Consider the following 26,258-nt stretch of genomic DNA (forward strand, 5'->3'; position numbering starts at 1 on the left):
AACCCTGATTGATTGACAGTAGACACAAAGGGGGTTATTCTAACTTTGGAGGAGTGTTAATCCGTCCCAAAAGTGACGGTAAAGTGACGGATATACCACCAGCCGTATTACGAGTTCCATAGGATATAATGGACTCGTAATACGGCTGGTGGTAAATCCGTCACTTTTCCGTCACTTTTGGGACGGATTAACACCTCCTCCAAAGTTAGAATAACCCCCAAAGTCTACTGCTAGTGTTAGCTGGTGTTCTCCTGTTGTGGGCCTCTGGTCTTGGGTACAACACATGTGGTCCTGGTTATGATTACCTAGGCTGGAGCTGCTAGAGATGGAATCAGACCTTTTTAAACCCCTCTGAAAGTGGGTGGATTGAAAGCATTGTGCATGGTGAGTAGTCACCAGCGCCATCAGAGTTGCCAATTCTGTTTTTGACTTAACACATACTTTTGGCTGCAGAAAACAGCTGAAATCTGCGTGTGAAAGTCAGGTGGGAAGTGGGGACTCAGCAGAGGGCTCGGACTGAAAGACAGCGTGAAAGGAGATGAAGCTGTGAGCTAAAGGTAGCTTAGAACAAAGGCTTCCCTTTGTCTCTGCAAAGCCTCTGAGTGCTGGGTGCTTTCAACGCAACACACTTTGGCCATAAGTTGCCTGCGCAGAGGGCAGTCACAACACAGGACCTTCAGCTCTGAACCGAATAATGAAAGTGGAACAACTTTTGTGAATACTTCTAAATTGGTATTAGGATAAACCAGATTGGAATAGAAGAAAACCATTTTTGAAAGAAGCAGGATTAATGGTAATTGAAGTGTTAAGAAATAGCGAGTCGACTGGTTGATCGATTGGTTGAGCGCGAGGAAAGACTATGTCAGAAACAACAACTACAGCGCATGACCAAGCCAGAGTAGAAACTGTGTCTGCTGTGTTTTAGCCAAATCAATGTAGATTTCCAGTGGCCAGGAGGATTAGTTTTAAATCCTTGTGTCATGTTAATGGAGTGTTCTATAATTCAAGACCGATCCACTTTAGGATTACGCTTATTCGCTATGTTCCTAGCTGCATTCTTCGAACCACTGATATATCCCTATTGGTGGTACCAAGGCTTATTTGGACGTGTATAAGAGGCAGGTCCTTTTTGGTCTCAGCTGCTAAATTGTGGAACATACTTCCTGTGATACTGCGTAAATCATATGATCTACTGTGCTTTGGGAACGCACTGTACACGCAAAAGGTGTCACCGTGTTCAATCTCGTAACATGTCTGTGTCTCGTTTTTTAGCACCAGGATGCCTCTGTATGTATGTCAATGATCTTTACTTTATTAACATACCATCTGTGCAGGACAACAGGAAACTTCTCTTTCCAGCTGGTCATCGTTCCCACCACCTTTGCCTCCCACGTCCAAAGTCTTCTAACTGTCTCCCTTGGGCAGGGGTGTTTAAGTTGGGGTGGAAAGTTCTAGATGCAAGGCATTTCTGGCCAGTCCTAGGGTGCCACATTATCCCTTTATCCCTGTCCTAACCCTCCTCCATAGAATTCTGGGACAATCCAAAACACCGACTTCAAGATTTCTTGGAAAGCACTGAGGGCCCCAGTTCAGCCCCTAGCTGACATCACTCCTGATCCCCTCCCACCAAAACGTCAAAGGTGAGGCGCAGCTGTGCTGACTCCAGAGGTTTGGCCTTCCCTCTTTGTTCTAGTGGACCTGCCTGTCCCAGCCCAAGTGGAATGTGACAATCTAATTATCAGATGCAGATTCCCCCCACAATACTTTCCTCTTCCAGGAAATGGGTCAATTGCTGATGATGGCTCCTTCTGTGTTTGGGGCTGTTGCTCCCCGTGCTGAGGAGCAAAGTAATTAAGTTACTTAGTAAGGGGGACAAATTCTTGGAATCTGACTATTTGCTGGACCAGAGAAATATTACAATTTCTCAAGGCCCATAAGATGTGTATGTAATGTGTTGGGAATTGCAAATTCAAACTCAGCATGCACGCTTTACCCTAGTTTGATACCTGGCTGGACCTGGAGCAAAACTGTAATTTAAGGCACATCATTCCTATATGTACAATACAGTGAAAGCACTAGAGATTTTCCAATAAGCCATATGGACCCACGCTATGAATGCCCACTCCAGGTCAACTCCAATATCTGCAGAGCCTCTTTGGCGCCTGGCTCCTGTGCACAATTACTGGTGTCATAGGACTCTTACTATCGGGGTAAGACTGCTGGGTTTTGGGTGGCAGCACCACCATGTGTTGGTGACTGAGTCGGCTTGTGTGATGTTTTTATAACAAAATGTGTAGTGTTCTGAGAAAAAGGTCTGATGAGATAATATGTCTAGGTTTAGAATGTTGGATCTGTACTCTTGGGCCAGAAATACTAGGTAAACTACCATGTAGTGATAGAGGCACAGGATGAAAAGCAGCTGATTAGAAAATAAAACATCCCTGCTAAAAGCAAGCCATGCTAAAATATAAAATTAAAAAAAGCTAATAAAATGTGTGCATGCTTCAAAGGCACAGGTTATAGGCCTAAAGGCTACAATATGGGAGCCCAACCTAGGTGTTAAAGGCTGAACCCACGAAGCTGGTCTGTGCACGATAGTAGACTCGCACCTGCAGCCCACATACTTGTGTAACCAGTCCAGTGCCTCTCAGCCGAGCTGTGGAGTAGCGGCCTTATGTTAAAAGGTGGACACTGGCAGTAAACATGCTCAGTAAATTCTCATGAATTTACAGTGAGTGAGACTCGCTCACACTAAAAATCCAAAAACCGGGTAGTCATAAGCGAAAAATCCTGGTGGATTTAATGTGCCAAATCTATTTGCTACATGTACAAACAACAAGAAACTAAAGGAGAAATTGTTAAGCAATGATCAGCTCTTTAATGCAGCAATTCAAATAGCAAAGGGAATGGAGCACACAGTGTGGCTTAAATAAATCAACACCACTGTGGGAAGAACTAAAGAAAGAGAAGAAATTAAGAGTGATACAACACTGAAAGAGGGAGAATGTGACAAGATGGATAAGCTAATAGCTAGACAAACTAATAGCAACTGGGTCATAGAAATATACTGTTGTGTCCTAAACACCTAAGTCCCTGTGGCCAGTGTGGAGCAGGAAAGGCAAGGACTAGGAGCCGTGGCAAGAGGGGGCACTTTGCCAAGGTTTGTAGAGGAAACATTGTGTGGGGGACAAAAGAATTGGATGATGTGTGTAAAACTATTCAAGAAATGGTGTTAGTAGTAGAAGAACAAAAGATGGGTAAGGCCCAGGCAGGGAAGGCAAATGAAAATCATGAGGGTTTGACAGTGGACAGAGGTGGAGCATGCAAGATAATCCAAACCTAAGGCCAGATGTGCAAAGCTTTTTGAGGTCGCAAACGGTCCGATTCGCAGAAGCTGGTCATTTGCGACCACAAAAAAGCAATTCTTGATGGATCAAGCCCTATTTGTGATTCGATAATCTATTACAGAATTTCAAATTGGATTTGCTATTTGGTGTCAGGAAGGGGCGTGTTTAGGGCATCCCTTCCTAATACTGAATCGCAGCGATATACATGAATGTTTTGTGACTAAAATGCTTCAGGTTGGTGGTAGCCCATTCACAAATGGGAATGGGTCCCTTTCTCCTTTGAGAATGTTTGTAAAAACATTTTTTAAGAGCAGGCAGGGGTCCCAGGGACCACAACCTACTCTTAAAAAATTAAAAGAAAACTTTTCATTTTTCATTTTGAAATGCAACCTGTTTTGGGTAACAGGGGAGAACCACAGACATCTTATTTGTGTGAAAAAGGCTGCTTTATTGAAACAGGTGCACATCACATAACATAACGCTTGCCTTGAGCCTTACAAAAGTAAATCTCACTACACAGACAAGTTACCTATGTTAAATTACCCCCATCCCTACAAAGGTCCCTCCCACCCACAACCTAAACCTGCAAAGCTCTACCGCTTTCTGGGTTAAACTATCTCCCTTGAGGCCTTTAACCTCCCATACATTTTCAATGCACCTTAAATGTCCTGCATCGTCCCGGTGTGCGCTTGTCTACCCATTCCCTTTCTGCTCAGATTGCACCTGCCAACAACAATAAACTTGGCTAACCCCTGCCAACTTCTCGGGCAACAGCCTCCGCACCTGTTCCAAGCGACAACCATACAATTATTTTCCCGCCCTGCACCTGTTCCAATACGAGACCCCTATAGCCTAATCCAAATATCACCCCACTAACTATTAAAGCTTGGGGGATGGGAGGGTGGGAAAAACCCTTTCGCTACCACCAACGACTGTGTTAAATACTTACAAAATGGCTGCTTGCGCATAAAATGGCTGTATATAAACACCCCCGCTCAAATAGTCCAAAGATAGCTCAAAAGATGGTGCAGTTTCTGGACTGCACCATTCCCCAAAATAGCCCGGGAAGCAGACCTCCGGTTGGTCTGTTGTACCCAAGACCCTTTGGGGAATAGGGGAGCAGCACATACCAGACACCTTATTTGTGTGAAAAAGGCAGCTTTATTGAAACAGGTGCACATCACATAACATAACCTGCCTTAAGCCTTACAAGACTACACCTCACTATAAAGACAAGTTACCTATGTTAAACTATCCCCCACCCCCCAACAACCTAAACCTGCGAAGCTTTACCACTTTCTGGGTTAAACGTCCTCCCTTGAGGCCTTTAATCTCCCATAGATTTTCCGTGCAACTATTAACCTGCAACTAATTTAACTTGTTAAAGTACCTTCAATGTCCTGCCTCGTCTCAGTGTGCGCTTTTTTACCTGTTTCTTTTCTTCGGCCTGGATTTCGGCCTGGATTGCCCCTGCTAACAATAATAAACTTGGATAACTCCTGCCAATTTCCTGGACAACCGTCACCAAGAACAAGAAGCCTTCCCATCATTCATAGCCTCTGCACCCAGTTGAGTCAAAGCCTTGCGCAAAACTGCCAGAAGCTGGTAAGCAGCCACTGGTCTACCGTCCTGATGCTGCAAAACCCTGTCCTCTCCTGGGACTTCTCTCCTCTTCAGTACCAATGGCCAACTGACTGGGCAAAATTCTGCTGCTGTGTGCCGCTGCATTTAAAAGCAGGAGTATAATTGCTCCCCCTTTGATCCACCTTGGACTTGTGAAGCCAGACTCCCAGCCCTTCGCTGCAAGACTCCACCTCCCTCCACAGTAGCCCTCTCATCCCCTTACCCCCCATAAGCTCAGATACTCTAAATGCCCCGAAGAACAAACATGTCATTAAGGTTGCAAAGAGAATCATTTTGTGCCCCCTGAACATACCAAGGTTAAGCGTTGGATTACTGCTCGGAATAACTCCCAGGTCAATGGCTGGTCCAGCTCGTCCCTTCTCTCTGGCCCACCCTTCAAATATCCTATTGCCAAATTTCCCAGCTGTTGGGGCATACCCCGAAAACAGCTGGCCGATGAAGGCAATCCCTGCCATTTTGCCTGTTATAGTCGGCCTGGACTGCCCCTTCTCTATTAATAACATCAGAAACTGAAACACATCCTCCGCCTGATCCCCTGAATCATATCTCCAGCGGGCACCACTATCCAGGTCCTACCCCCACGCCTGGCTATTAGCCTGTTGAATCAAAACCACCAGCGATTCTACCGCCAGCTGTAGAATCATCTGTCGCCTGCTGTCCACAGTGTGGGTGGCATGCTGCTCCTGGCCGTCTCTTCGTCTGTGGTCAAACCATGGAATTTCTCCATGGAATGAGACAAAGCATCTGTGATGTCATTGTTCACGCCTGGTACATGTTGCGCTCTAAACATAATGTCAAACTTCAGACATGGCAAAACGGAGATCCTGAGCAACTTCAGCACTTGCGTGTCCCATGCTGACTGCCTGTTCACCACCTGCACTACCGCCGAGTTGTCAATATGGAATATTACCTTCCTGTGCGCCAATTGCTCTCCCCACAGCAACACAACTACTACTAATGGAAAAAACTCGAAAAATGCAGTACTCCTCCCCCCTCTCTTCAAGTTCTGCGGCCATTCCTCCGCACCCCACTGGCCCAGCCAGTGCAGATTAAACCCAATTCCCCCTGCAGCGTCCAAGTAAACTTGCGCTTCCAACTCAAGCTCTGGCCTCCCCCCCAGGGGCACTTCATTAAATGATTCTGAAAGGAAAAGCCACATTCGCAAATCTTCCTTCGTTCCCGCTTACAACTGTATGTGGTGGTGTGGTAGCGGTAAGTCACACAGTGACAACCCCAACCTTCTACAAAATGGCCTCCCCTCTCTCGCCACCCTGCATGCGAAATGGAGGTGTCCCATTAACACCTGTACCTCCTTCACTGTCACCTTGTGCTTTGCCAACATCGATTCCAGTAGTAAACGCATTGTCAGTTTCTTCTCCAACGGTAAACGGGCCTCCACTGCCCGTGAGTCAAGTTCAATGCCCAAGAAAAACATCACCTGCTGGGTCCATCTGTCTTGTCTGGTGCTAGCGGAACCCCTAAGTCTTCCATAATCACTTGAAAGCTATCCAACATGTTTTGGCACTCAAGCATTCCCGTCTTACCCACAAAAAAGAAACTGTCAAGGTAATTAGTCACATGAACATAACCTGTCGCCCATGTAAAGGCCCATTGCAGGAACGCACTAAAATGCTCAAATAATGCACATGAAATTGAACACCCCATTGGAAATGCCTTGCCCACATACCACTGTGCCTCAAATTGAGTACCTAGTAGCTGAAAATCATCTTGTTGCACCAGTAACAAGCGGAAGGTGGACCTTATGTCACTTTTTGCCATCAAGGCGCCTCTATGCATTTCCTCAGCATTACCCATTGCCACATCCACCGAAGGGAAGACAACTCTTCTGATATGAAATCATTGATGGAGCTATCTTTCGGCCACGAAAGATGCTGAATAAGCCTGAAATGTCCTTTTTCCTTTTCTGGCATCACTCCAATAAGGGGATACCGTTCAGTCTGCAGTGGGCCAGTCGCCGAAAGGCCCTGCCATCCTCCCCTCTGATCTCTTTCATCAATTTGTCCCACACCACATGCCTCAGGGGAGCCACCGACTTAAGACTGCTCGCCCATCTGCGCACCCTCAGGCCTACGTACCCCAGACGGAAACCCCCTGTGAACACCTTCAACAGTCTTCTGGCGTCATCATTATTCTCATGGTGGGTCAACCAAACCTTTAGTCTATAAGGCCTAATGGACATAAGAACTCTTTTCTCCAGTCCCCTGTCCGCCCCGTTCTCCCCTGAAACCTGAGGAGTGTGCCTGTTGTTGGGGAGCTGGCTGTCCTGTGGCCTGTGTCCCCTGCCCAGTTGCTGTGTTCGATTGACCCCCCACTCCCTGAAACAATTAACAAAGGCACGTCTGCCTGCACATTTAGAGCATTTGTGTCTCAATTTACAATACATTTATAATCTTTTATTAAAATCCCAACATGCTCCTGTCTGTCCTGATTGTCCCTCGCTTTTTGATCCCACTCCTCCCCGAGTGGGGCACCTTTGAAAGGGCCAATGCAATATCGACAGCCCACTGGCTGAGGAAATAGTCTTCCCAAACTTGGCAGGGCACATGGTATGCTGCCAAAGGTCATACTCCTCCTCTCCCCATTGTGCTTCAGTGTCTACTGCTATACGTCCATGTTCTTAAATAGAGCCACAGACCTCTCGGGTGTTTCTCGCAAAAATAAGGAAAGCCGCCGTCCACTTCTCAATAGTCAGGGGTACCTTTGGGCGTTTTACCAGCTCGTACTCCTCCTCTTTGAGCGTTCTTTTGCCCTGAACTCTCTATTTAGGAGCTTCAACATCTCTACGTATTCCCCATTCCAAATCTTTTCTATGTTGCCGGCATAAGGTGTGCACCTACCGGCTTTGACACTACCTTGTATGGCAAACTTTTTACTTTCACCTCTTTACTCTCCTTGGGTTCTTTTCTGTCGTTTCCTTATCTCCCTCTATAACCCCCTCAGGACTTCTCTCCTTTCTCGTTCTGTACTGCCGGCTGTGTCCCCCCAGAGGTGCCCTTCTTATCGTCGTTTGCCGTACTACTGCCTGGCTTCTTGTCCATCTGACCTGATTTCCCAGAGTCCCTCTCCCAGTCTGTGCTGTCTTCAGTACCCACTCTGGTGTCTGTCACATAAGCTCTACTCTGCAATCTCGTATTGCCCTTTTGTGTCTCAGTTGCATCTACTCTCACAGACACCATTACCACTATCTTACATGCCCCCGCACGATTCTTACCTTGGCGCCAAAGTTGGTGCCTGTGCTGGAGCCCGCTGCCTCGCCGACTAGTCCCTCTTAGTCATCACTTTGTGATCACCAGTGTGTAGCTTCCATGCCTTTTCCGCCTGTTACACATTAACCCTAGAGTGATGATAATTCCCCCTTACTTCCCAGACCACCCTCGCTCTGACTCCACCATCCTCTCTCCTCACCCTTCTGTTTGTCTTCTTCAGCCAGGTCACCTTCCTCTAAACTCTCCTCATCATAATCCAACAAGGTATCCTCATTCATATAAATACATTCACTCCTTGTGGCAGCCGTTGTCGTCTGAAACTGCTGCATCAATTCAGCATCACATTCTGCGCTCCGTGCCCTACTCAGGTGGGGGCTGCACCATGCCCTCCCAACCTAGCCACCGAAGCCTGCTGCTTCCATACCTAGCACTGATTACCAGGAGTAGTTCTGTACTTGCTGGCCAGTTGCACAGTCAAAGCCATACTGGGCCTTCTTGTGGTGGTGATCTTGCTGTCCCCCAAAGGCCTCATGTTGGCCATACCGGGCCAAGCATTCCGTTCATCTCGGGGTCGTGGGGCCGTACAGGGCTCCCCTGAGTCCTCCTCGTCGCCGAACCGTAGCACCTGGAAAATAAACTCATGGTCTGGTGGGCTGGTCCCTAACCCACACTGTACTGGAAGTACCTCCCCTTCTATGACCCTTTGGACCTCTTTCTGCATGCCACCTGCTCCTGCCGGCTTTGTTACTGTGCCCCTTTCCTGCCCACCCTTGTGTAGACCTTCTGGGGCCTTCCTCTTGGCCTCCCCTCCTGTTCTCCCCTCAACCATGCCATGTGCCCCTCCACTGTGCTCCCCCTGTCTTCTTTCCCATCTTCCTTGCTCCATTTGAGTCCCTCTACCCTAAGTGGGGCCTTGGCTCTGCTGGATGGCTCAATTGGGGCACCCAAAATTACCCTTGCCAGCTGACTCTGTGCCACCCTGGTACACAGTCTAACCAGCCCTTCCTCCTCAACAAGCTCCCCTCCTGGACCCTGGCATTCTCCTTCTCCCCCACCTCGAGCAGTCCCTGGCTCCTCGTCCCTTCTCACCCATCTCCTACTCCCTTAACTACGTCCCGCTTCTCCCTCCCTCTTCCTCCCCATTCCTCTTCTGAATTATATGGCTGCCTTCCCCCTCCCAGCTCGGTGCCCTCTTGTGGTGACTCCTTGTCCCTTGACTCCTGCTCACCCCCATGACTTCCTCCCTGCTGGACCTGGCCCTTTTTAGTGGATCATGATGTTAGGACTCTGAGCACTTTACCACTGCTGAACAGTGCTAAAGTGCATGTGCTCTCCCTTCTAAACGTAGTACTAGTGGCTTACACCTGATTGGCTTATTTAATTTACCTGTAAGTCCCTTGTATAGTGGTATCCCTTATACCCAGGGCCTGTAAATTAAATGCTACTAATGGGCCTGCAGCACAGCTTGCACCACCCACAGAAGTAGCATTTGTAAAGGCTGTGACCTGGCCTCATGCAAAGGCTTGTTTACCCACTACTGATGTCTGGAGTCAGTGCTGGAGGAGAGAGGGGACGTTCCTGGAACCGGTTAGGGTTGGTCGGAACCATTGGAACCCACTCCCCCCCTTTTGTGGAGGCTGCTCAAAAAGAGTATAAGTACAGGGGGCTGCCCCCTGCATTTTTAGAGCACTTTTGGACTTTCGACCGAACCTCTGCCAGAGGCTCTGCCTGACTGCATAAATGACTCATCTGGACTGCTCTTCTTTTGTTGGCCTGCTGTGTAGTGGTTGTGGGGTGGCCTAATCTGGATTGCTTTTCTGTATGTTGCCCTGCTGCCAGCCTTTCCCCTGACTCTGGATTGCCAATGTTCGGGTGGAGTTAGAAGGAATCAACACCTTAATTTCTTGCTGCTTGTGCTGGCCTATCTGCCCTTCTGTGTCCCCTTCGGTGCCTCTTGGGAAGCCCAGCATATGGGGAGTGCTGCACCCAGCTCCTTGGCCCTTTATACACACTAGCGCATGAAGAGAGCTTTATTCCCTCGCCTTTTCAGAGCGTGAGGAGCGATCCACTCTTTTCCCTAGAGCGCATTAAGAGCGCGTAGTTTGTGGAGTACACGGGGCGTAGGGAGCGCCCCCGTGTCACTGTGGTGGTGGCCCCACTCCCGACACAAGAGAGACCAAGCGGGGCCCGCAGGCAGCCTCTTATAATGCGCTGACAAGCGCGACCTGGATGGTGCCCCGGGGGCACTAGTGGGCACTGCTGGCTTCTGAGAAATCACTGTCGTGGCCCGGGCGGGTTTGACGGACCCTGCCGCCAAAACCAGGGCCTGCCCGGTGGGCTTCCAAGACTGTTGAGTGGGCCCTTCCTCGAGTGCTGGGGAGGCCGCTGTGTCCTGGAATCTGACGGTGCCGCGCCCCCTAGTCTCCTCACCTGCTTTAGAGGAGCCCGCCGCACAGCCAGCCCTCCCACCTGTCTTTTCTCCCCACGGCCAGCAGGAGGGACACTTTGTTTGGCAGTCCATCCCCCGACGCTCAAGAGAGGGCAGAGTGGGCGGGGAGACTCACCATAGCGTTTGTGGCGAAGCGTCTCCAGATACCGCCAGAAGCCCAAAAAGGAGCCTGGCTTCACCCAATACGTCCTCCCTGGCCGCACATGCAAGAACAGCCCGGTCTGGAGGGGTGGAAATTACCATGGTAACCTGAGGCGATCATCTCCAGAAAATAGTGGTAGCTCCTTGGGGGTATGTGTGATACGGCTCGCAGGGTGGGAAGGAATACCTTGACGGAGGTCCCGTCCCTGCCAAGCCTTTTCTCTCCCATAATTAGGGTGGGAGGAGCGCCGGAGCTCATGTGCTGGGTGTGGTACCCCATTTCACTCACCCTACAGCAAGTAAAGGAAGCGCAGACGTGCTGGGGCTTCGTGTAGGTGTGTTTTACTGACTACCCAATGCCCTGCATTTGTTTCATACTCTCTATGTCATGTTTGGTCTAATGATGTTTTATGCAATACAATTATTTTTTATATAACTTGTGTTTCCTTTGTGGTGTATTTATTGTGTCACATGTGGTGTGCATGTTGTGCAATCGCTTTACACATTGCCTCTAGGACAAGCCTGACTGCTCCTTCCAAGGTACCAAGGGGGTGCGCAGGGGTTATCTTGGGTGTATAACTCCCTCGCCCTGACTAGATTGGTCGGTTCTGCGTGGCTTAGGTGAATACCCTAGCCAACCAGAAACCCCATCTCTAACACTGCCTTTCCTCCCCGTTTCCCTTGCATTATACTCTGTCACCCCTCCGCTCTATTTGCTGTGATGCCTGATCCCAAAGCATTTCAAAACTGTCCTCATTGATATGGCAGAGCTCGCCACTGCCACGAGTTAACTGGGGCACTGCCTGGGCCCCATGGCCTGCCCCTAGGGCCTCGCTCACCGCATCCCTTGCTGGCTGCGAGGGCGCACTGAATTCGGCTTACTGCCCCGCCCACCCTGCCTCAACACATGGATACCCGGGGACGCTCTCCTCACAAAGGAGTGTCCCCTGAAAGCTACCTCTCGCTTCCCGACCGAAGCCCAGCATGGCGACGTGCATAAGGTAGCCGCCCAGCATGCCGGCATCAGCCAACAGGTCCAGGCGCCCGGCCTCCTTAAGGAGTCGCAGGGCCTGTGTAATACACCTGTCCTGGGACATTCTTTGCTGGTAACCTCACTATATGTTTCTCTCAGAAACCTATAGGCCTCACTCCATCTAAAAAGCCCTTTCGCTACCGCCCGCCACTGTCTTAAATACTAACAAAATGGTGGCTGGCCCATAAAATGGTCATGTATAAACACCCTGCCGTCCAGATAGCCCAAAAGATGGTGCAGTTGCTGGACTGCACCATTTCCCAAAATACCTCAGGGGAAAGACCTCCTGTTGGTCGGCTGCCCACGAAACCCCATTCAGTAAAAGGATAATGGGCTGCATTTAAAAAAAAAATACTTTATTTAAAAGCAATCACAGACATGGTGGTCTGCTGACCCCAGCAGGCCACCATCCCTGCAGTTTTAGCAATTCCCAAAGCGTCACAGAGCGACCCCTACCTCATGAATGTTAATGAGGTAGGCCTACTCGCAACCCACTGGGACTCGCACAATGTGTGAAAGACATATTAGTACATGGGTGATTGCGATTACCAAATAGCGAATCGCAAAAAAATCGCTATTTGGTAATCACAAACCAGTCCCTACATACATCTGTCCCCTGGAGCTGTGGCAAATTAGAGAAACCTCAGAGTGAAATAGAAATTGATGGGAAGTCAATGAGGGTATTAACTGACCGAGGTAGTGTGCTTACAGTAAGCAAGATGTAAAGACTGATGTATAGGTAAAATTACAAGAGATATAGAGAGCTTTTCTGAGTCGGATCTGAGGGCAGTCGGGTATGAGGGCAAACACAGGTATCTCGGGAATGCAATGACCAGAGGTAATACTTAAGGGGCAGGGGAGCAGGTGGACAGGTTTATGTCAGAAAAGGTTTCGACCTTTTAGGGTGTGCCATCAAAAAGAGAAGTAACTTGTCATGAGTAACCACAGTAGCTTACATTTTGGTTTCTACTACTCTTAATTTCTCTTGTAACGCTCTCTGTTCTATTGTAAAGCGCTCCAACACACCCGGGTAAGGTAAGCGCTATACAAAAAAAAAAAAAAAAAATATCAAGAGAAGAATCCAGAACAATTACCATCCACTGTGACCTGTGCGGCGTATGGCTCTAACTCTGGTTGTCAAGGCCAGATGTAGCAAAGGTTTTTCCCCATTCTGTGTCTCTGGGAAAAAGTGTTCATACATATGGCCCCAAGTTCCTAGCCTCCGATTTTAAATATATATATATTTTTTAGTTTTGATATTAAAGTGTTTCTTTTTAACTCGTTGTAGCCCGACGTTATCAGCCACTTCTGGCTGTCCTGCCTTGCATGCTAGGATTTCCCACTCAATCCATGTAAAAGTGAAACCACAAGTCCCAGAATGCAGCAGAAGTTACATGTGCGGTGACACCACAAGTGCACTTTGCTGTTAGTTAACAGCCAGGCCTTGCTTGGGGTGTATTTTGGCTGCTTTGTGTGTGCAGCTTGGGAGAGCCCTCCTGCCTCCATGTCAGTTTCCCTGGTGCAGGCGCGAGGCTGGCCCTTTAAATCCCGGGTTCCTGTCACTTTCACTCTTGCAGGCGCGAGGCTGGCCCTTTAAATCCTGCAGCTTCCCTTGTAAACAGGGCAGTGCTTCCTGCAGACAGAGCATGCACCCGCCCCCTGCACACCCCGAGCCAGGCAGGACCCTCCCTTCCTGCACACCCTGAGCCTCCCGGCTGCCAGCAGAGCCTGCAGGACCCACCCTCCCTGCACACCCTGCACCCACCGATCCCAGGCGCCATGGCGGGGCCCTCGCTGCTGCTGTCCCGGGCCCTGAGGGGCCCCCGCCTGCTGCTCCGCCTCAGGACCCCCTCCGCCGCCCTGCAGCGCCCCCAGGTAACCCCTCCTGCATTGCAAGCCCGGGTGTAGCGCTTCGAGCCAGCTGACCCGCTTCAGAGCACTGGGGGGGGGGGGGGGGGGGAGCTCTTGACAGTAGATGAGGAGTTTGAGTTCAAGGTAGACCCGCCCCTTCCTAGCAAGACCAGACAGGCACAAATAAATCCGTGCACCCACGTGTCCTGCCCGTGCAACTACCTGCATGCACCCACGTGTCCCACCAGTGAATCTACCTGCATGCACCCACGGGTCCAACCCATGCATCTTCCTGCGTGCTCCCACGTGCCCCACCCATGCACCTTCCTGCATGCACTGTGTCCATCCAGTGAATCTACCTGCATGCACCCATTGGTCCCACTCACGCATCTACCTGCATGTACCCATGGGTCCAACCCGTGCAATTACCTGCATGCACCCATGGGTCCAACCCGTGCATCTTCCTGCGTGCTCCCACGTGTCCCACCCGTGCATCTTCCTGCGTGCTCCCACGTGCCCCCCCGTGCATCTTCCTGCGTGCTCCCACGTGCCCCACCCATGCACCTTCCTGCATGCACCCACGTGCCCCACCCGTGCATCTTCCTGCGTGCTCCCACCCGCCCCACCCATGCACCTTCCTGCATGCACTGTGTCCATCCAGTGAATCTACCTGCATGCACCCATTGGTCCCACTCACGCATCTACCTGCATGCACCCATGGGTCCAACCCGTGCAACTACCTGCATGCACCCATGGGTCCAACCCGTGCAGCTACCTACATGCACCCACGGGTCCCACCCGTGCATCTTCCTGCGTGCTCCCACGTGTCCCACCCGTGCATCTTCCTGCGTGCTCCCACGTGCCCCACCCATGCACCTTCCTGCATGCACCCACGTGCCCCACCCGTGCATCTTCCTGCGTGCTCCCACCCGCCCCACCCATGCACCTTCCTGCATGCACCCACGTGTCCATCCAGTGAATCTACCTGCATGCTCCCACGTGTCCCACCCGTGCATTTTCCTGCGTGCTCCCACGTGCCCCACCCTTGCACCTTCCTGCATGCACCCACCAGTGAATCTACCTGCATGCACCCATTGGTCCCACCTGTGCACCTATAGGCATGCTCCCACGTGTGCACCCATGCATCTACCTCCATACACCCACCTGTCCCACCCATGCAACTACGTGGAGGCACCCATAGGTCCCACCTATGCGCCTATCTGCATACACCCACGTCCCACCCATGCACATACCTGCATGCACTCGTGTTCCACCCATGCATCTTCCTGCATGCAACCACGTGTCCCACCCATGCACCTACCTGAATGCACTCGTGCCCCACCCATGCACCTACCTGCATGCACCCAAGTGTCCCACATCATGCCCCCAGGTGTCCCACCCATGCACCTATCTGCAGTATAAGCTTCTCGCCACCATCCAGACCTGGCGTGCTCTCAAGTGGCACGCCTCTAACCCCCCCTCCCACCTCCGGGCATTCCCTTCCCGCCTTACTCTGCCCCTCCCCCATGCCAGCTCCATCATTGCCCCTCCCTCCCCAAAAGCTGCTCCCCCGTCATGTTGCTTCCAGCTGACCCAGGCAGCCTCTCTTCCTGGGCACCTCTAGCACCTGCCGCTGGAAAGGGCACCTTGTAGCATGAAGGGTTGGAGCCCCCGGGTGGCACCCAGTCTGGAGCTGGCACTTAGGTGGTGGCATCAACCCAAGGATGATGTTTAGCTTCAGATGCACAGGGTGGGAAACTCGGGAGCCAGGCCACGGTATTGGTGGGGCGATGGTATCAATATTGGGATTAGACGGTGCTCCTGATTTCACTACCGGATCTCTCCTCCTGCCCTCTCTGCTCACACACTGCCCTCTCTGCACGCACACTGCCCTCTCTGCACGCACACTGTCCTCTCTGCACGCACACTGCCCTCTCTGCCCCTCTCTGCACGCACACTGTCCTCTCTGCACGCACACTGCCCCCTCTGCAGCCACACTGTCCTCTCTGCACACTCATTGCCCTCTCTGCACGCACACTGCCCTCTCTGCACGCACACTGCCCTCTCTGCACGCACACTGCCCTCTCTGCACGCACACTGCCCTCTCTGTACTCTCACTGCCCTCTCTGCTCACACACTGCCCACTCTGTAGTCACACTGCCCTCTGTGCACTCTTACTGCCCTCTGTGCACTCTTACTGCCCTCTGTGCACTCTTACTGCCCTCTGTGCACTCTCACTGCCCTCTGCGCTCACACGCTGCCCTCTGCGCTCACCCACTGCCCACTCTGCTCACACACTGCCCCCTCTGCAGCCACACTGCCCTCTTGCACACGCACACTCCCCTCTGCACGCACGCTGCCCTCTCTACACTCTCACTGCCCTGTCTGCCCTCTCTGCTCACACACTGCCCTCTCTGCTCACACACTGTCCTCCCTGCAGCCGCACTGCCCTCTGCTCACACGCTGCCCTCTCTGCAGTCACACTGCCCTCTCTACACTCTCACTGCCCTGTCTGCCCTCTCTGTACTCTCACTGCCCTCTCTGCTCACACGCTGCCCTCTCTGCAGCCGCACTGCCCTCTGCTCACACGCTGCCCTCTCTGCAGCCGCACTGCCCTCTGGGCACTCTCACTGCCCTCTGCGCTCACACACTGCCCTCTGCGCTCACACACTGCCCTCTGGGCACTCTCACTGCCCTCTGGGCACTCTCACTGCCCTCTGCGCTCACACACTACCCTCTGCTCACACACTGCCCCCTCTGCTCACACACTGCCCCCTCTGCTCACACACTGCCCCCTCTGCTCACACACTGCCCCCTCTGCTCTCTGCACGCACACTGCCCTCTCTGCACTCTCACTGCCCTCTGCTCACACACTGCCCTCTCTGCAGCCACACTGTCCTGTCTGTCCTCTCTGCACGCACACTGCCCTCTCTGCACGCACACTGCCCTCTCTGCACGCACACTGCCCTCTCTGCACGCACACTGCCCTCTCTGCAGCCACACTGCCCTCTCTGCAGCCACACTGTCCTGTCTGTCCACTCTGCACGCACACTGCCCTCACTGCACGCACACTGCCCTCACTGCACGCACACTGCCCTCTCTGCACGCACACTGCCCTCTCTGCTGCCACACTGTCCTGTCTGTCCTCTCTGCACGCACACTGCCCTCTCTGCACGCACACTGCCCTCTCTGCACGCACACTGCCCTCTCTGCACGCACACTGCCCTCTGCACGCACACTGTCCTCTCTGCGCACTCACTGCCCTCTCTGCACGCACACTGTCCTCTCTGCACACTCACTGTCCTCTGCACACTCACTGTCCTCTGCACACTCACTGCCCTCTGCACACTCACTGTCCTCTGCACACTCACTGCCCCCTTTGCACGCACACTGCCCTCTTGCACACGCACACTGTCCTCTGCACACTCACTGCCCTCTGCTCACTCACTGCCCTCTGCTCACTCACTTGCATCTGCACGCACACTGCCCTCTCTGCACACTCACTGCCCTCTGCTCGCACACTGCCCTCTCTGCACGCACACTGCCCTCTCTGCACGCACACTGCCCTCTCTGCAGCCACACTGTCCTGTCTGTCCACTCTGCACGCACACTGTCCTCTCTGCACGCACACTGCCCTCTCTGCACGCACACTGCCCTCTCTGCACGCACACTGCCCTCTCTGCAGCCACACTGTCCTGTCTGTCCACTCTGCACGCACACTGTCCTCTCTGCACGCACACTGCCCTCTCTGCACGCACACTGCCCTCTCTGCACACTCACTGCCCTCTGCACGCACACTGTCCTCTCTGCGCACTCACTGTCCTCTGCACACTCACTGTCCTCTGCACACTCACTGTCCTCTGCACACTCACTGCCCTCTGCACACTCACTGCCCCCTTTGCACGCACACTGCCCTCTTGCACACTCACTGCCCTCTGCTCACTCACTGCCCTCTGCTCACTCACTGCCATCTGCACGCACACTGCCCTCTCTGCACGCACACTGTCCCCTCTGCACGCACACTGTCCCCTCTGCACGCACACTGCCCTCTGCTCACTCACTGCCATCTGCACGCACACTGCCCTCTCTGCACGCACACTGCCCTCTCTGCACGCACACTGTCCTCTCTGCACGCACACTGCCCCCTATGCACGCACACTGCCCCCTCTGCACGCACACTGCCCCCTCTGCACGCACACTGCCCCCTCTGCACACTCACTGCCCCCTCTGCACGCACACTGCCCTCTCTGCACGCACACTGTCCTCTCTGCACACTCACTGCCCTCTCTGCACGCACACTGTCCTCTCTGCACGCACACTGCCCCAACTGCACACTCACTGCCCTCTCTGCACGCACACTGCCCTCTCTGCACACTCACTGTCCTCTCTGCACGCACACTGCCCTCTCTGCACACTCACTGCCCTCTGCTCACTCACTGCCATCTGCACGCACACTGCCCTCTCTGCACACTCACTGCCCTCTCTGCACGCACACTGTCCTCTCTGGACGCACACTGTCCTCTCTGCACGCACACTGTCCTCTCTGCACGCACACTGCCCCCTCTGCACACTCACTGCCCCCTCTGCACGCACACTGTCCTCTCTGCACACTCACTGCCCTCTCTGCACACTCACTGCCCTCTCTGCACACTCACTGCCCTCTCTGCACGCACACTGCCCTCTCTGCACGCACACTGCCCTCTGCTCACTCACTGCCATCTGCACGCACACTGCCCTCTCTGCACGCACACTGCCCTCTCTGCACACTCACTGTCCTCTCTGCACGCACACTGCCCTCTCTGCACGCACACTGCCCTCTCTGCACGCACAGTGCCCTCTCTGCAGCCACACTGTCCTCTCTGCACGCACACTGTCCTCTCTGCACGCACACTGCCCTCTCTGCACACTCACTGCCCTCTGCTCACTCACTGCCATCTGCACGCACACTGCCCTCTCTGCACGCACACTGCCCCCTCTGCAGCCACACTGTCCTCTCTGCACGCACACTGCCCTCTCTGCACGCACACTGTCCTCTGCACACTCACTGCCCTCTGCTCACTCACTGCCATCTGCACGCACACTGCCCTCTCTGCAGCCACACTGCCCTCTCTGCACACTCAATGCCCTCTCTGCACGCACACTGTCCTCTCTGCACGCACACTGCCCTCTGCACACTCACTGCCCTCTCTGCACGCACACTGCCCTCTCTGCAGCCACACTGTCCTCTCTGCACGCACACTGCCCTCTCTGCACGCACACTGCCCTCTGCACACTCACTGCCCTCTGGGCACTCACTGCCCTCTCTGCACGCACACTGCCCTCTCTGCAGCCACACTGCCCTCTCTGCAGCCACACTGTCCTCTCTGCACGCACACTGTCCTCTCTGCACGCACACTGCCCTCTCTGCACACTCACTGTCCTCTCTGCACGCACACTGCCCTCTCTGCACACTCACTGTCCTCTCTGCACACTCACTGTCCTCTCTGCACGCACACTGCCCTCTCTGCACGCACACTGCCCTCTCTGCACACTCACTGTCCTCTCTGCACGCACACTGCCCTCTCTGCACACTCACTGCCCTCTCTGCACGCACACTGCCCTCTCTGCACGCACACTGCCCTCTCTGCACACTCACTGTCCTCTCTGCACGCACACTGCCCTCTCTGCACACTCACTGCCCTCTGCTCACTCACTGCCATCTGCACGCACACTGCCCTCTCTGCACACTCACTGCCCTCTCTGCACGCACACTGCCCTCTCTGCACGCACACTGCCCTCTCTGCACACTCACTGTCCTCTCTGCACGCACACTGCCCTCTCTGCACACTCACTGCCCTCTGCTCACTCACTGCCCTCTCTGCACACACACTGCCCTCTCTGCACACTCACTGCCCTCTCTGCACGCACACTGCCCTCTCTGCACGCACACTGCCCTCTGGGCACTCACTGCCCTCTCTGCACGCACACTGCCCTCTGGGCACTCACTGCCCTCTCTACACGCACACTGTCCTCTCTGCACGCACACTGCCCTCTGGGCACTCACTGCCCTCTCTACACGCACACTGTCCTCTCTGCACACTCACTGCCCTCTGGGCACTCACTGCCCTCTCTACACGCACACTGTCCTCTCTGCACACTCACTGCCCTCTGGGCACTCACTGCCCTCTCTGCACGCACACTGCCCTCTGCACACTCACTGTCCTCTCTGCACGCACACTGCCCTCTCTGCACACTCACTGCCCTCTCTGCACACTCACTGCCCTCTCTGCACGCACACTGCCCTCTCTGCACGCACACTGCCCTCTGTGCACGCACACTGCCCTCTCTGCACGCACACTGTCCTCTCTGCACACTCACTGCCCTCTGCGCACTCACTGCCCTCTGCGCACTCACTGCCCTCTGGGCACTCACTGCCCTCTCTGCACACTCACTGCCCTCTCTGCACGCACACTGCCCTCTGCACACTCACTGCCCTCTCTGCACGCACACTGCCCTCTCTGCACGCACACTGCCCTCTCTGCACGCACACTGCCCTCTCTGCACGCACACTGCCCTCTGCACACTCACTGCCCTCTCTGCAGCCACACTGCCCTCTCTGCAGCCACACTGCCCTCTCTGCACACTCACTGCCCTCTGGGCACCATGCTCCCCAGGTAGCAGGTGTTCTATGACAGTGATGGGGGATAATACCTGCCCCAAGTTACAAGGGGGGCAGACGCCTGGGTGGGGTGGGGTCGGCGCCCGCCCCCTTCTGGTCCGTGTGACGCGCGGACATTGATAGGTTTGCCGGAGACTCGTGGCCCGCAGTGGTCGCATGAGGTGACTGAGGTACTCTCAGGGTGCCCCAAGGACGCCCGACTCCCCAAAGCTCACCCTCTTTGTTAAAAAAGAAATCGCCAAATATGGAAGAACCCTCCAGCGTGCCAGGGCCGGAGTGGTACCCCAGGTCTCCCTCGGGCCAACCCCCATGCCCCATCCTGCCAGGGCTAGTATTCTGTGATGGGTGTCTCTAGTGTGCCATGGGTGCCCCCGACACCAAGAGCTGCATACTGGGGGGTTGGGGGCAGCCACGGAATATTGGGGGGTGGTGCAGTCCGGTACTGCCATCTCGTGTGGACTATATTGGAGTCCTTGATAGCCAGGGGTTATATTCGGGCTGCGTCTGGGCTCCCTGCCACCGTTTACATACAGGTGACCCGGTGGCAGGGAGCCTCAGCTGCGGCCTTTATGCCCCGCCCCCCAAATGTTTGCATTTTCAGGTTTTTTTTGTGTGTCCTAATTTGTTTTATTTTACTCTGGCTTTGCTGTTGTTGGGCAGGGCGCAACTGGGGGTGGTGGAACAGTGTGTTGCTTGAGACATGCTTGGCCGTAGTTTAGGATGTTTTGCATGAGTTTACAGAAGATGGATTGGCATTGCACTTGGTGAACCACGTGGAACGGGAGGGGGTGAACCTCTCATCTGGACTAGGCTGGAAGTTCAAGGTTAAGTACAGAAAGTTTAGCTGCTTAGAGGTAATAGGCTGTAGGGGAAAGTTAAGGTTGCAAACTGTTGAAACGCAGTGCAACAGGAAGGAGTTATTTGGCGGGTGGGGTATGTGGGTTGGACAGTAGGGGCAGGAGTAGGAGACTGGAAAGTCATTTGATGTATAGCGAGGCTTTAGTTTTGTAAGGCAGATTGCCCAGGAAAATATTGTGATGTGCCCTGTGTAAAAAAGCAGCCCTTTACACACAGCTCAAGTGGTCAGTGGTCTGTGCTGCGCCTTTCTCTCCCAAACTACTCCTGTGCTGTAACTTTGCAACTGAAGTACCTTAATTCCTTTGGTGCTCCCATGTGCCTAGAGTTACCTCTGGTGTGCCAGGAGCTGCGTTTGCCACAGGAAACGGCCGCCATGAGCTGCTCTCACACTCATGCTCTCAGAGTCTCTCATACTTTTACCTTCACTTGGACATACTCACGCTGCAGTTTTTAGACTCCTTGTGTTAGAACCACTAGCCCTGCTATGTTTGTTATTTTATGTATCACAGAGCGGACCTAAAGGTTGTCTGAGCTCCTCACAAAATTTCAAGCTACAGAGAGAACATCAGGAGTGATACACCGTGTAGCGTAAAACAACTTCCCATAATAGTGTGGGAGGTCGACGTCCGGTTACATTTACTCAGACCTTTTCTGAGCAAGAGCAGCTATTTCTGGCACTACTTACTACAAACCATCCCACGTGTCCCAATATTGCTGTTAGACTGGCTACTTGGAGAAGGTAAGGGGTCCTTCCAGGTGGATTTGTTGAGGGATCTTTTCATCTCAGTATCGAAGACTTCGATCGAGGGGTTTGTTTGATTGATAGGGTGAATGGAGATCCACAACTCCAACACTCTCCTCAGAAAGATCCGTTAAGACTTCTTTTCTTTCTGCAGATGAGAACTTTCGGTAAGAGGGTGTAATGCTAAGGTGGCATTGTCCTCCAGAGACAAGACGGTTTAGGATGAAGGTGGTTCAGGTTCTTGGAGAGGAAGAAGTTTGTAAATAATGGACACCAATTTCAAGATGCTTCTTGCTTTGATCGCACGCCTCTGCAAGAATAGCAAAGTAGGTGTGATGTGATCATACTTCCTGGAACCTGAAATGAGCCTAGCCGCAGAGTCTGGGAGAGCCACGTAGCTTTTCAAGTTCCCCGTTAGCAAGGAATTGCCATAGTCTCCTCCAAAAAGTCCTAGAGGTTGGACAACATAGACCTGATTTAGAGTTTGGGAGACGGGTTACTCCTTTACAGACGTGACGGATATCCCGTCCGCGGTATTTAGATTTTTATAGGATATAATGGAATCGTAATATGGCGGACGGGATATCCGTTATGTTTGTGACTGAGTAACCCCATCTGCCACACTCTAAATCAGGCCACTCGTTGGCTAAGTTGTTTATGTGCGATTGAAGATTCAGATTTTTGTCTAGATAGAAGCAGTCTGTGATGATGAGCTAGCAGTTGAGGATGCTTTTAGATAACGGTGTAATAGTGCAGTTGGGAAGAGAGAAGAGTAAGAATTCTGTCTTTAAAGGGTTCAGTTTGAGATGGTGGTGGGACATCCAAGATTGGATCTTGTCTAGAGTCAGTTGTGGGGCTGTTGCTGTACTGTGGATGGAGCGTCTTCTAATACTGCATAAAAAACTTTATTTTTTTCTTCTCGGCGCTGCAGCCCGGTCTCGTACCTTGTTGCAGAAGGTCAGGTACATTGCTGGCTTTTAATGAATTGTTTCATTTAGGTTTCAACGCAGCTTTTTAGGATTTTGGTCAAACAGGGGCGATTTAATACTGGTGAGTAATTATTTACGTTTTTTTGATCGGATTCTTCAGGAGAGGGATTACTTGACCAAGTTTTTGGAGACCAAGGACAATGCCATGTGAAAAGGAGCCATTGGTAAGGTTGGTACAGGAAGGAACAAAGGCAACACTCGGGTCTTTGATGGTGGTTGGTACGGGGACTGTGAAGGATGGTTTAAGTTGGGAAATGATTTTACCGAGTTTTCAGTGAGGGACTTCCTTCAATTCTGTTCAGGTGGCTGCAGATTTCTGATTTAATCAGAGAAGGGAGGAATTATATGTGTCAAGTTGAAAGTTCAATCTTTTGGATTTTACCCTTAATGAAGAAGGCAAAAGTGTTGTTAGTCGTTTTGGGGTGGTTGTTGGGCAAAGTATTTGGTAGAAGATTGCTGACTATCTCACTACTTTTGAGGAGTTTTTACTAGGGTGATTTTTGGCAATGTTAACCTCAGATCAAAGCTATGAGGTTTTGGCTTTGAAGACAAGCTTCTTATACTTTTTTTTTCTCATTCTGTAAATTCTTGATGTTGTCTACCGTGGATTATTGGCACCATCGTTCTACTACTCAGTGTTTCCTATCAACGGCCAGTTGCTTTGAGAACCACTATGCTGAGGGGGTGGTTTGTCTTGTTTCTGTTTTAACGGTTCTGCTTCATCAATGATGAGGAACATCATGTTTAGATATTGATTGATCGTGCTTTCGGTCCCATGTGATGTTGGAGGTAATGGTTGATAGGTCGATTACGTTGATGTCTTTGTAGTCTCTCACCTGTTGTTTACTGTCGTACGGCTGACTTCTTTTGCTTTGGAGGGTGATAGTTCACAATGGGAAGGAAGCGGTCAGACCAGTCTAGTGGGATAGGTGGTTCGACTTTGATCAGATCGACTTGCCAGTCGCAAAGTCCAGGATTTAGCCTGTTTCATGGGTAGGAGATATGGAAAGTTGGTAGCTGTCAGTGTTCCTGAAGAAAGCCGTCATCTGGGAGACATAGCAGTTGTTTTCCACTCCTCAGAGCAAGTTAATGTTGTTGCGGAAGATGTGATTTAAGTGGGATATTAGTTTCTACAGAACACGCTCCGTGATATCCAAGTGAGAAGCGTTTGCGTCCAGGTGGGTGGTACATAAGATGCCACTTAGTAGGGTTGGTATCCACTTGTATGTCTGCTGTGAGGCACTCGAATGTTCTAACATTTTCTTACTTTGGATTGGCTTTGGGAGTCAACGCATCCCATCCACCTGCCACCACCACTTGGCTGGGGCCCATGTAAAATGTGAACTCTAATCTGTAGGCTTCTTGAAGCTCTTCTTGGTCTGGTTTGGGGAGGAGTGGAAGTGGAATCTTCATCCAAGGTTGAAGATGGCAGCATCTTCATCAGCCATGGGTTACTGTGTCTTCAGTAGCAGGTGCACTCCAGAGGGTACCTCAAGAGAAGGAAGGTGGGCAAAGCTTCTCGGAGCAATGTGTTTCCCTGGGAACATACACCGCTGTGGAGCTCCTGGTGGCCCCGGCCCGCGATAACCAAGGGCCACCACCAAGGAGAGGCACTCCAACCACAGGCAGTGACTTGAACGGAGAGGCGGACCACCCCACTGTCCGGTTGAGGTGGTCCTCGTCCTCCAGAGGTCCATCAGCCAATGGGGACATCCCCACCCTTCCCAGCAAGAGAGTGCCGGTTGTCCCCTCGGGAGGAAAACGTCCTGGGAGGAACTTAGCCTGGTGCAGACCACATCTTGCTGCAACTCTGCTCTAGGGTGGCAGCTCTCTAACGTGAGCCCCCAATAACCACCCTCACACCCCCATCACCGTGGCACCATGCACCTCTGGCGGAGCCCGCATCCCGATTTCTGGGTCCCTCGCTGTCTGTGCGAGTCCCTGTCTCGTGCATGCCAACAACTTAAAACAGCAAAGTGAGAGACTTTGAAAAGAAAAAAATCGAGGGAATGTGTTTTCATATTGACTTCTATTGAAGAAGAGGCGACTTCAGAAGGGAGACTGGTGAAATAAAGCCATTTCTGCACACAACTCGGGAGTGTCCCGCTAGGATCGGGTCCGTTGGCAGGGATGCTGCCTGCCCCCTCCCACACCAGAGGCGCAAGTCACCGTCTCTCTCCCTCCCCCTTCATAATTGTATGCCCCTACCTTGGTCCCTCCCTCCTAGAGGCCTGTATCTCTGCTTGCCCCCTCCCACACAAAAGGCTCAACTCATTCTGCCCCCTCCCAAGGACCTGTATACTTTGCCTGCCCCTCCCCCCGCTTCTCCCCACACATGAAACATGCCACTATCTGCCTTCCTCCCAGAGGCATTTACCCTGTCTCTGGTCCCTCGTAGAGGCCTGTAACACTCCCTCTCAGAGGCCTGTACCCCCTGTATAGGTCCCTCCCAGAGGTCTTTCCTCCTCGGTCTGGGTCCCTCCTAGGGGGCTGTATCCCTCCCTCCTAGGGGGCTGAATCCCTCTCTGTGCCACCCCCCACCAGAGGCTTGAGTCACTCTGTCAACTCCCAGAGGCCTCTATTTCTCAGTCTGGGTGACTCCTCGAGGCCCCTCTGTCCCTCTCTTCCAGAGGCCTGTACCCCTGTGTGTTCCTCCCCACATCTGAGGCCTGTGTCATTGTCTACCCCTCCAAGAGGCATGTACCCCTCATTCCTAGAGGCCTGTACCCCTCTCTCCCTGAGGCCTGGAGCCCTCTGTGGGGTCCCTCCTAGGGGCCTGTACTCCTCCTTCCCAGAGGCCTCTACCTCTTTCTGGGGTCCCCCCTAGGGGCCTATACCCCTCTTTCCCTGAGGCCTATACCCCTCTGCCTGGGTCCCTCCTAGGGGCCTGTACCCTTCTGTTGGGTCCCCCCTAGAGGCCTGTACCCATTCCTGGGGTCCCTCCGAGGGGCGTGTGTCCCTTCCCTGCCTCTACACCCCCTAAGGCTCCTGGTCTTCCAGCGTCCCCCGCCTTGCATGAAGCACAGGGGCACCTTGAGTAGCCCCAGTCCGGCCCCTGCAGCTCTCCTGGAGTCTTTACATTCCTGCATTGCCGGGGGTGTGTCCGAATACACCCCATTGGTTGGGTGGAATCGAGTGTACAGGTGACTGCTTCACCTGCTGCCGGTGACGTCAGGAGCACAGCAGGCCCTTGACCCTGGTTTATGAGTAACCGGCAATCAGCACTAACCAGCAGCTGAAGGACGTGCTCCTCCCCATGGTCACCATTCAGCCTTCTCAGGTCGATAAAAATGCAAGCCATTGAATTCGGTAACAACAG

At 52.7% G+C, this 26,258-nt stretch overlaps 1 protein-coding gene across 1 annotated transcript in view; it reads left to right on the forward strand.

Moving 5' to 3' along the window:
- The first annotated feature begins 13,469 nt into the window (after nucleotides 1-13,469).
- LOC138251737 (long-chain-fatty-acid--CoA ligase ACSBG2-like) overlaps nucleotides 13,470-26,258 on the forward strand; it is a 359,144-nt gene continuing 346,355 nt past the window's right edge. The window contains exon 1 of the mRNA XM_069205674.1: nucleotides 13,470-13,716. Coding sequence (XP_069061775.1) covers nucleotides 13,621-13,716 — 96 coding nt within the window. The 5' untranslated portion in view covers nucleotides 13,470-13,620. The remainder of the gene's footprint in view (nucleotides 13,717-26,258) is intronic.

This window comes from Pleurodeles waltl, chromosome 1_2 (assembly GCF_031143425.1).
Source record: "Pleurodeles waltl isolate 20211129_DDA chromosome 1_2, aPleWal1.hap1.20221129, whole genome shotgun sequence".
Lineage (NCBI taxonomy): Eukaryota > Metazoa > Chordata > Amphibia > Caudata > Salamandridae > Pleurodeles > Pleurodeles waltl.